This window comes from Macrotis lagotis, chromosome 5, assembly GCF_037893015.1.
Source record: "Macrotis lagotis isolate mMagLag1 chromosome 5, bilby.v1.9.chrom.fasta, whole genome shotgun sequence".
NCBI lineage: Eukaryota > Metazoa > Chordata > Mammalia > Peramelemorphia > Peramelidae > Macrotis > Macrotis lagotis.
The window spans coordinates 108,814,117-108,826,255 of record NC_133662.1 but is presented as its reverse complement, the minus strand read 5'-3'; the positions used below and the strand labels follow the sequence as shown (position 1 = coordinate 108,826,255).

The 12,139-nt window shown below is 37.2% G+C and overlaps 1 protein-coding gene across 1 annotated transcript in view; it reads left to right on the top strand.

Annotated features, from left to right (window-relative positions):
- The first annotated feature begins 361 nt into the window (after positions 1 to 361).
- SEC63 (SEC63 homolog, protein translocation regulator) overlaps positions 362 to 12,139 on the top strand; it is a 74,808-nt gene continuing 63,030 nt past the window's right edge. Inside the window, exon 1 of the mRNA XM_074187290.1 lies at positions 362 to 520. Within this exon, the coding sequence (XP_074043391.1) occupies positions 397 to 520 (124 nt within the window). The 5' untranslated portion in view covers positions 362 to 396. The remainder of the gene's footprint in view (positions 521 to 12,139) is intronic.

Below are 12,139 nucleotides of genomic sequence, written 5' to 3'. Positions count from 1 at the left end.
CGGAGGAGGGCAGCAAAGGAGGAGGAGCCGCGGCGGAGGGGCGGAGCTCGGGCCCGGGGGCGCGCGGGGGGCGGGGCCCCAGCGAAGCCCCGCCCCCGATCCGAGCCCACGGCTGCGCACGCCACGTCTCCTTAGCTGGCGTGAGGCGGAGGAAGTGGGGGCGGGGCAGCGGCGGAGCGGGGAGGGAGCGGGGCGTCCTCTCGCGAGAGCCGGCGGCAGCGGCGGCGGCGTGTCCGTGAGTGTAGCGTGGGGGGCGGCGGCGGCGGCGGAGCGGCGGCCCTAGCTGCGCCACACGGAGCCTGGGGGGCTGGGACCGGGGCCGCGCCCGCGACCGCACCGCGGGGTCGTGGCGGCGAGGAGGGGGAGGAGAAGGAGGCGGAGGAGGAGGGGGTCGCCATGGCCGGGCAGCAGTTCCAGTACGATGACAGCGGGAACACCTTCTTCTACTTCCTCACCTCCTTCGTCGGGCTCATCGTCATCCCGGCCACTTACTACCTCTGGCCCCGGGACCAGAACGCCGGTGAGTCCCGCCCGGCCCGGCCCCGGCGTCCACCCTGGGGGGCACCCGCTCCCCGCCGCGCCTGGCCGGGCCGCAGGCCTCTGGCTCTGCCCGGCCGGCCTGCTCTGCCCTCGGCCTCCCCCAGCCCCCACCCCTTACTGGTGCCTTTGCAAAGGAATTTTCCCCTCCTTTGCTTATTGTTCCAGACACTCGTGGAACCTTCTCTTTGTTCTCCCTCCTCCCCCATTCTCTTGTCTTCCCCTCCCCACTATTACTGGGGGGTTTGGACTTGGAGGGGGAGTGGGATGTGAATTGGAAAGGGAAGAAGAGAGTTCTTGAAGAAGGAAACCAAATGCACAATGCCAGCTTCCCACCTCCGTGCCATCCCTCGACTCTTCCACCCCCCCAGTCACCCGGGGTATCTGGGGCAGCTGTTCCAGAGGTTTCGTGAACCAACTGTGCTGGCACCCCCTCCCCTCCCCCCCTGCAGAATTGATTTTTTTGGCCATTTCATGCCTGTACCCTCCGAGCCCGAGCAGCTGGAGTTGGAAATCATACCATTATTCTCTTTCCAAGACCCAGGCTTTCCTGTTTATCATGGACTAAGGGAAAGCATGAAAGAGTTAAGTCCTTTTTAAATACTGACCTTATTAGTGGTTGCGAGGGGAAGACAGTCTGTCGTTAAGCCTGTCTTTCAAGGTGGATAATATGATTTTAACCAGTCTCAGCTGGATGGTTTAGAAAAATTTGAGGATAATGGTTGAATTTCATTTGCGAATTATCCTTAGACACATGGCAAGTGAAGTAATCCTTGAGAGGCTGCTAAAGAGCAAACAATATTCTGGGCCCAATGGGGTTGTTTAGGGCATAGTTTCCTCCAGGAAATATTCGTGATGAGAGGATTTTGTGCATTAAAAATAATTGAGGGAAAAGTCTTTTTCGACCGATAACTATGTTAACTTGTTTAAGCTCCAGTTCTCTTGGGTCAGTGCGTGTGTTGGAAAAGTAAAAAGCTGTCTAGGTTGCACACAATTTACTTTGGAAAAGTTGATGGTGGAGCTGTAATTCAACTCAGAACTTGTTTGGGTTTAACAGTCTTTGAAACGGGTAGAATTTTGCATGACATAATGGAACCAAATGCTAATAAATGTATTCGTCTGTCTGTTAATTGATTGTAATTAGATTAGATACGGGTCCGTGAAATGCAAAAACCTGCCTGAAGTTCCTAATCTTAATGGTTGTTTGATGCAGCGGCTACTAGATTTGGGATTTTTAAACTCAAACCTGTATTCTTTGCACAGAGTTTTAATTGCATACTATCCATAAATTTAGGCCCATTGCAATGAAATCGTTCTCTTTGTGGATGCTACATTTATTTTTGAGTGTATTGGTTTTTAAAAAATTTGTGACTATCCTTATCTGTTCTGGTAGGATCATGGGACTGATTTCAGAGGTCAGTCATCAGTCAGCATTTAGGTTTTTGTGGTTTCTATAACGTTTGGAAATTTGATATTTGTCTGAAATATTTATGGAGTGGTTTTGGTCACAGAATTTGACCTCCATTTATCCATGTCAAGTGTACCCAAACTTGATCAACTTGCAATCTGTGGGTAAAATGAAATTGGAAAGAGCTGGAACTTTTGGCTGGTGGAGATTGGGCAATCTCTAACTTCACAATAAATAGTCTTTGCTCTTAGCTTTCCTTTAAGTAATTCACTCATTTCCTACTAGTGGGAGTACTGCAGTCAAAATAATACCTTTACCTGGCTTTGGCCCGTTTTCAGTGTAATGAAAGTGAAAAAAAAGACAATTCTAAATTTTATTGTAAGAGATGTTAAAATATAGAAATAGCACTTGTGCTTTCTTTAATAACTTCCATGTAGTTTAGACAGCCTCTATAATAACAAGCAAGTATGAAAAAGATGCTTCTCTAAACTTAGAAAGTAGACTTCGAATTAATACTACTGTGCGGTTGAAGCATTGGAATACCTCGAAGCATACGGTACTCAAATTCACATGAAATTGCCATATGTAAATTAAATGCAACCTTTGACTAAACTGATTTTGATTTTTAGAACTGAATAAATTAAGTCTAAAAAAAGAACAAAAATATTTTAGGAAATATTAACTGAAATGAATATTAGAAGGACTAAGCTAGAAATACCTTTCTACATGACCATCATCTGCATCAAAAAGCCAGGTCTATATCCTTAAAAGTGAATACTAATAATCTTCAAAAAGATTTCCTTTGCTGTAGTGGAACTCATAGATAATTCTTCCTTGCAAGACTGCCATTTTTTTAAATAGTCCTGTTATTTTGATATTTTGAAATCTTAGGTCTCTGGAGTATATAAACTCTATAAGTATCATTCTCAGTTGACAGTTTAGAGAAACTAATGGCTTGCCATAGGTATGGCATGATCACCAGGTTTCCAAGACTCTAAAAAGTTAATGATGGAATCAAAATGTGTTTTGACCTGGAGTTTGTCCACTTTGAAAAAAATGTTTCGATAACTATTTTGATATAATTTTCTTTTTAATCCTATGTATTTTATTTCAGTTATTTCTAAAACATTTTGAGAAAGGTTCCATAGGCTTCACTAGACTATCAAAGCTGATCTATGATACCCAAAAGATTAAACACCCTTATTTTGCAGCTGAAGAAATCTGGTGTGCTAAATACAACTGTAATGAATACAAGTTTGTGATGAAAAAAAGTCTTATTTATCTTCCTTTCTCAGAGTTATCAGCAAATTTATTCAATAAAATGATTGGAAGCTTCCTCAGAGAGTGAAGCCTAAAGAAATAGTCTGATTTATGTGTTAATATGGTAGAGTGAAAAGTTCACCAGACTGTTTCAGAAGGAAGGATAACCTTAATAATGTTTGTTAATTTTTCAGATTAAAGATATCTTTGGTAAAGTACAGGAATTCTAGTAAAATCTACTATTGGGATTTTCCTTGAGTAAAGCTGTTTGTGCGGGAGACTGTTGTGTGTGTGTCTTTTTAAAGGTTTTCATAAATTCTTTTTAGAATTGAATTTAATCTGGGTTTAATAAAAGTTTATCATGATCTTTTATTGACTTCATGCTGAATATGTAAAATTTTACATAGAGTTTGGTCTGTATGAGATTGCCTTTAAAATTCTTTATTGTCACCTTAACTCTGAATCATCTAATGTTTCTCCAACATTCATGCTTTGGCTTTTTATGGATGTTGGTAATTTAATTTAACATTGACTTCAGAAATGTGTTAAAATTTATCCTTTTGCCTTTAAAATGAGATATGTATTTTAATACTATGCCATGAGAATTTGATCACCATGCATATTTTCATTCATCTCTTAGAGTTAAGACAGAACATAGCTTTCTAAATATTGCTTACTTTTAGATTATTTGTCTAGAGTAAAATGTAAAATAAATGGGTATGGTTTTTGTTGAAAATTTCAAGGCCATATTTTTTTAGTCTTCCTCTAGAGTAAGGGTTGCAGATATTTGGAATACAAATAAAATAACACCTTATGTGTTTCAGAGTTGTTAGACTCTCAGCACTGTGGATGAACACTAGCTTGACCTTGGAATTTGAGTGAGATTCTTCTTAATTTAAAATCAGTTCTCTATTGTAGTTTGATGATCCATACTCTTTTTCGGTCTTTTAGAATGTGCTCACAGCTTTTGTGTCATTTATAAAAACACCCTGGTGGAGTAGAAGAAATTACAAATTCTGATTACATGTTCTAGTTCCTCCCCTAACTAGCTATGTGACCTTGGGCAAGTTTCTCTTGGTTTTCTCAGTTTTAGTATTTGCATTACCTACCTCACAGGGTTGTTGTGAGGAAAGCAACTTTAATCTGTATGATGCTATATAAATGTGGATTGTTATTATATTACCAGGGTATGGACCAGAGAGGGAAAAGAAGATGAAAATCACCACAACAGATTGTTGAAGGGAGAGCTGAAGCAAGCTATTGGCTATAATGAAGTCTTAGTCTTATCTGTGGGTTTTGCTATTTCTGATCAAGAATGGACTGTATTAATCCCTTATTGAGGCAGGTATATGTTTAATTTTTCTTTTATTAGCAAACTTGTTTATGGAGTTCTATATATCATAAAAAGTAGCTGATATAAGAATTTGCTTTAAAAAGCATGTTTTGTGTATATGATGTAATAGTTTTAAGGAATTTTAGCACTAGAAAGGACCTTAAGAAATCACCTAGTGCAACCCTCTAGTTTTACAGATGAGGAAACTGAAGCCTATCATGGATAGTTCCCCAGATGAGTCATTGGTTTAGACCTGGCAGGAACCCTAGAAGTTATTAGTTCAATATCTTCATTTTGTAAATGAGTAAACTGAGGCCTAGGAAGGTTAATGGTCTTGATTAAAGTCACTGAGGATAGTAAGCAATAGACCTGAGATTAGAACAGTGTATCATATTGGAAGAGGCAAAAAGCTAATGCAATGTTGGATTTTGTGAATAGATGGGAAACAATAGTGCCCTATACTGACCCTGGTAAGACCACATTTGGGAAATTACTTATTTTTGAGATAAGATTCTCAGAGAACATTGAGAGGAACTAAAGAGTTCCTTGAAGAGGATGATCCAGGATGTTGGGTCTTGAAATTGTCATACTAAGATTGAGTGATAAATTTGGAGAAGGGGAGACTCAGAGAAGATATGCTAGCTTTTTTCCTCTTTCAGAGGCCATTCATGTAGAAGGCCCTATGCTTGATTTGCTCTGCTCAAAAAGCTTTTAAGTAAGAAGAATGGATCAAAGTTGTTGAGAGGCATATTTCAGCATGTTTCAAGGGGGGGGGAAACCCAAATCCTCAGAACTAGAGTTGTTCAAAAGTTGAATAGGTTGCATTTCCTATAGATTTTGAGGAGGAGATTGATTATCAGTTGTTGTTTTTCTTAGTTATCTCTGGGTTGTCCTTAGGTTACTTCTGAAATTGCTTCGAATTCTGACCCTCCTGCTCCTGTGAAAGGTTAAGGGACTTGTGTAAGGTGTAGTAAATGGCCAGTCTTCTGATACCATGTCTGGTGATTTTTCTACATACATTTTAGGGAGCCTTTTCTCTGTGCTCTTTCTTTTGGTGACCTTATCAGCTTCTATGATGATCTCTGCCAATGATTCCTAGATCTCTATTTTCAGACCTAGTCTCTTCTGAATATTCCATCCCACGTAATCCATTTATTTCAAACTGGATGTCCTATAGAAATTTCCAATTCATCTTACTCAGAGCAGTACTTATATTTACTCCTAAACCTACTCCTCTTCTGAATTTTCCTGTCTTGCAAACCCTGTGTCAATCATCCTTGAGTCTTCATATCCAGTCACTTTCCAAATCTTATTTCTCTATAGAGAATACCTTTTGGATATTCTTCCCTTTCCTCACAGCCACTGTTTTAATTCGGGTTTTGATAGTTTCTCACCTGCACTATTATTGCAGCTTCCTAATTGTTAGTCTTTTTATCTCAAGTTTTCTTCCACACAGCTACCAAAGGGATTTTTCTAAAGTTCAAGTCTGACATGTTACTATTCTATTTAATAAATTTCAGAAGTTCTCTTTGACTTCTAGAATAAAATTTAAAACCCTTCATATGTCCCATACTTTTCAACTATATTGCCCCTTAAGTCCCCTCCACACATAGTATGATCTAGACAAATTGGTCTCCTTTTTAATTCTTTAATTTTATTTTTTTTCATGTTATTCTTTATACATGACATTCTCTGCCTTTTGCAGTGACTTCCTCCCATACCTGGAATGTACTGCCTCCTCACCTTTGACTAAGAAACCCTGGCTTCCTTCAAGACTCACTCAAATGGTGTCCTCTTTATGAATCCTATCCTCAGTGAATAGCTGTTAATGCCTTTCCTCTCAAATCACTTTGTTAAATCTATTTTGTATATATGCCTATAGAATATGAAAGCGGTTTGACTTTTATGTTCATATCTCCAAGACCTAACACTCTTTGGACACAGAAGGTACTTAATAAATATTTATGGGTTTATTTTAGAACTTTGGAAAGAACCTTAAAAATCAAAGATTGATTTTTAAATAGCTATATTTAACAAAGAATTAAATTTGATCCAGAGGTTTTATAAAGGAAGTAGTGCAGCTATTCCCATTTTACAAACAATGGAACTGAAGCATTGAACATTGAATTATTTGCCTAGTGTCACAAGTTGATAAGTGGAATAAATCTGGAACTCAGGTTTTATGATTCAGAATATATTCATATTCTTTATACTATATTGTGCTGGCTCTAAATGAAAGATTTCAGAGAGATACTGAGTCTTTCTCATGAAAGTATTTTATAATGTGTATTTAATGGAAGTGAGACCTTCATCAGTTTTTTGTTTTTGGTTTTTAGATTTTTCCAAGGCAATGGGGTTAAGTAGCTTGCCCAAGGCCACACAGCTAGGTAATTATTAAGTGTCTGAGTTCGGATTTGAACTCAGGTACTCCTGACTCCAGGGCCGGTGCTTTATCCACTGCGCCACGTAGCCGCCCCTTCATTAGTTCTTTCAGAGTTAAATGCTATTCCAGGTTTGCAGACTTACTTTTCATTGTTATTTTAAATAATGTTCTAATTTGTCTGGTAGACTAGGAAGATGTAGCAAAAATAACCAGTAATAACTTTTTAATTTTTTTTTTTGCAAGGCAAATGGGGTTCAGTGGCTTGCCCAAGGCCACACAGCTAGGTAATTATTAAGTGTCTGAGACCGGATTTGAACCCAGGTACTCCTGACTCCAAGGCTGGTGCTTTATCCACTTCGCCACCTAGCCGCCCCTAGTAATAACTTTTTTAAGTAAAAAGACAAACTTTGAAAAAGGTGGTGTGTGTGTGTGTGTGTGTGTGTGTGTGTGTGTGTGTGTATCTTTATATCTACATCTATGTGTACACTTTCTTGAATTCAGGATGTCCTTGAATGCAAAGATAAGTCTTACTTTACCTTAGGTATTTGTGGTTTCCAACTTAATCATAAATTTTTTTTTACCTATGATAAAGAAGTGGTTTTTCTTTTTTAAACCTTTTATATTTTATATTTGTTTCATATTGAGAATAACATTAATTTCTGTATACCAGACTTCAGGAATAATGTTAACATCATTTCACTAACTCTAGTCACATTTTTTATTGAAAAGTACTGCTGGTAGCAAAATGACCTATTTTACACTGTTAAAAATTTCCTTGCTGTATTGCTTTGGGTACGAGAATAGAAATTGGGTTTTCTGATTTTCAGACTATTTCTCCATTCTCTCACTATAGCATTACCTTTCTGGTAAGGATTTTAGAGTCCAGAGTCCTAGTTTCCTTTTCCTAAAATGCATTTCTCCTAGTCTATCTTTGACAATCTGAAATAAAGAGGTAGATTTATATACTTTTTTCTTATTGTAATGTAGATTACATCAACTAGAAAAAAATATATCCTAAATCTTTTGTGCTTAGACTTTTTTCCGGTCCCTATCCATTTTAAAATTTATTTTACTTTTTCAACTGATAAGCCTTAACTTTTTTCTCTGGTTTCTGTCTGTTCTTTCCCCCTTCCTGATGCCATGTTCTGTGGGAGCCCCCCCCCCTCCTTTCCCCTCCTTTTGACTTGTTGAAGAAAACCATTTCTCACTAGATCAGAGATTGATATTTGACAAAGAAGAGATATTGATAGTTTTGATATGATTCTGGGGAGCTTGATTTGATGAGATATCCAATTTCCTTATTCAATATTATCTTGGAATTTCCTCCCCTTACTTGCCTTTTTTCCTTCCCAAAAATAGTTCTAATAATTTCCTCTTTGTTTTCCTAATATCAGCCTGGATGTAACAACAGATGGCTCATAAACATTTCTGTGTCCCACAGTATGGGTGTTTGCAGTTCTTCTGAGCCGTATCTATAAGTATTATATAATGAACTTAGTGCCACCATTTTCTGTGATATAGTTTACCTAGAATCTTTAATATCTTTCTTTTGGGGGGGGGTAGGGTAAGGCATTGGGATTAAGTGACTTGCTCAGGATCACCCAGCTAGATAATTATTAAGTGTCTGAGATCGGATTTGAATTCAGGACCTTCTGACTTCAGGATCTGTGCTCTATTCACTGCACCATCTAGCTGCCCTAAAATCTTTTAATTTCACTTGACCTTTTATTAGGAGCAATTAATTATTTTTAGTTATCCCATCCTCATCAAATTGCTTGACTTTAATATAATTACTTTTCTTATTAATAATAAAAGGATGGTAGTTACCTCATAATATACTCTTTATTATTAGGTGACTCCCACAATATCTGTTCAGGCCCCATGTTTGTGCATGCATGCCCATTTTATGATTTTATGTGATTTTTATGATCAATGGATATATATACTGGAAAATCTAGTCCTAATAACTGTAACATATTTAAGAGATAGAAGCAAACTTAGAAGTTATTTAGTCCATCCATTAGGCATTTCTAGGTGGTACAGTGGAATAGAATGCCCAGGCCAAGAGTCAGCAAGGCTCATTTTCCTGTTCAAATATAGCCTCATAGCTTATTAGTTGTGTGACTCTGGGCTAGTTATTTAACCTGTTTGCCTTAGTTTCCTCATCTGTAAAATGAGTTGGAGAAGGGAGTGATAAACCTCTCCAGTGTCTTTGCCAAGAAAACCCTAAATGGGGTCACAAAGAGTTGGAAATGACAAACAACTGAACAGCAGTCCAACCATTGCATTTTACATATAAGAAAATTAAGGCATGGAGAAAGAGTATGGGATTTACTTATTAAGGTCACATCCTAGTAAATGTCAGTCAGAATTTGAACTTTTTTTTTCTATCATGCTAACATTGATTTGAGATGGGAAGAAGGTAAGATTACATTTTTTCTTGTTTAGAAGCTGTTTACGTTTTCAAAGGAAAAGCAGTGATTTTTCAAGCCTAAATATTACATTGGAATTAGGAAATAGTGCCACTGAAATTTCTTAACCTCTTGAACAAGGCATTTTACAACTGAAGTTTTTCTTATTTAATACTATGAATAATGCTTAATGTAAAAGTATTTATTATCTTAATTTGACACAGTATCCTTTGTAAATGGATTTCTTACCAGGACCTTTTGTTCTGAGAAGTGTAAAAGCTAGCTGAAAGGGAAAAGAGTAAGAATCAATTATAGTAGCTATTTTTAACTTAAACTAAATATGTGAATTTAGAGTATAATAATTCTGACTTCACTGAGAATCAGAATGGAATAGCAGATTGAAATCTAGTCTTGAAATTAGGAAGCTCTAGGTTCAAATCCTGCCTGTGACACATTCTGGTTTGTGATCATAGGCAGATGACATAGTTTCTCAGTGCCCTGGGTGACTCATGAGGATGAACCTGTCTATCTGAATGCAAAAGAGAAAATCCATTTCTCTGTGTGTGTGTGTGTGTGTGTGTACGTTTGCTTTATGAATGGCAGAGCTTTTGATGCAAAATCAATCTAAAATTTGTATTTGGATTCTATGCCATTGGTGAAGGACTGTGAATTTTGTGTCATGTAGTATTGTGGAGTGCTAGATAAAGACTGATTGAATTAATATTTTTCATACAGTTGATTTTTAGATTCTGGTTTGTAACAGAATGACACCTATGTGGGTGAACAAATAGTTCAAGCTTGGAAGTCAGGTGTAATTTGTTATGGTGATTTGACTAATTGAATAGGTGAATAGTTTTAACATCATTATTCTAAAAAGATCAAGGAATCTGCTGTGTTGTCACACTATTATTACAAAATAGTGTTAAATATCATTCATTGTTATGATAGTAATAAGTCATAGTTCTATAAAGAAGTAATTTGCATACTACTTCTAGTAGTATAATATAAACTGTTTTTTAGGTCTTTAATATAAACTTATTGAGTCAGATTGCTGTGTGGTTGAAAGTGAAATGTCATTTAATTCTAACAACAACCACTTTGGATTGTGTATTCCCCTCAAAGATTATGGCCTTTTTTTTTTTTTTTTTAAGGTTTTTGCAAGGCAAATGGGGTTAAATGGCTTGCCCAAGGCCCCACAGCTAGGTAATTACTAAGTGTCTGAGGCCAGATTTGAACCAAAGTACTCCTGACTCCAGGGCCCGTGCTTTATCCACTGTGCCACCTAGCCGCCCCTATTATGGCCATTTTACAAATGAGGAAACTGAGACAAAATAGAGATGTTACTTGCCCAAGATTAGGACTTGATTGAAAATCTTAAGGTTAAGTCTAATCTGTGTCTTTTCTAATACACCAAAATGGATATTATATTTCAGAAACTTGCTTTTGTAAAGTAAAAATTGAAAAATAACATTTTAAAAATGTTGGTTAAGGGTGGCTAGGTGCACAGTGGATAGAGCACCAACCCTGAAGTCAGGAGTACCTGAGTTCAAATCTGGCCTCAGACACTTAATAATTACCTAGCTGTTCGGCCTTGGGCAAGCCACTTAACTCCAATTTGCCTTGCAAAACCCAAAAAAACAAGTTGGTTAAAAGTGTTACAGTTCAAGGAAAAGTAAGGAGACCTGAACTGTAATCTAGATATTTTTTACAAACTGTATTCCAATGGAAAAAATTCACAGTCTGTGTAGTCTTTAGTTTAATGTTCTGTAAAATTAAGGCATTGGGGTCTATTTGATCCCTAAATTCCCTTTAAAAAGAAAATGACATGACAATTCAGGGATCTACTTACAGTTGTTATATCATCTTTATTTGGGAAAATTTTCAGGTGTTTTAAAGTATTGAGATATTTCAAAGTAGTCATACAGTGTTAGTGCTAGATTTTTAATCCAGAGATTTTAAATATTTTTTTGTATCATGGACCTCTTTGCAAGTCTGGTAAAGCTAATGGAAACCCTTCTAAATAAATAAAATAAGATGCATAAGCTTACAAAGGAAACTGGTTATATTGAATCACAGTGATCTACAGTCACACTCAAGAGACCCCAGGTTAAGAGCTCTTGATCCAGTTCAAATATTTCTCCTCCCCCAATAAAAAGCAATTTTATAGTTGAAGCTATTTTGACTTAGGAAGAATGTAACCTGTCCAAGATCAAGCTGGAAGGCATTTATTGCTTGTGATACAGCCAGAATTTGACACGCAGATGTCATAGTCCAATGTTCTTTTTAGTCCAGTGTTCTTTTTATTATATTATGCTGATGATCTTGTGTTTGCATAATAGTTTAATTTTATGAAAGTTATTTAAAATATTTTGAGAAATAATTATATTTAAGGAAAAGAGAACAGATCTACTTAGTCTTATTTTAAGTGTTGATATCACCTCAGATCTAATTTTTCATTTAAAGGAGCTTTAACAAGATGAAACTGGAAAGCTGATCTATAGATAGATTGACAGACCTTTAGGATAGATCTCTCAAGTTAGACCCTGTATTTTATATGTGTGTGTGTGTGTGTGTGTGTGTGTGTATACACATATATATATATAAAAATATAAAATACACACACACACACACACACACACACACCCCTGTAATTGCCTGCCTGTTGTAATTAGGCTATATCCTTAAATCCTCATGCCTTTTTTACAAAGTGCTTGAATTGATTGACTTAAGGATTTGTTGCTGACTTAAGATTTTACTATGTAAATAAGTGTTAAAGAGAGAATGGAAAAGAGCCATGCTGAAAGACA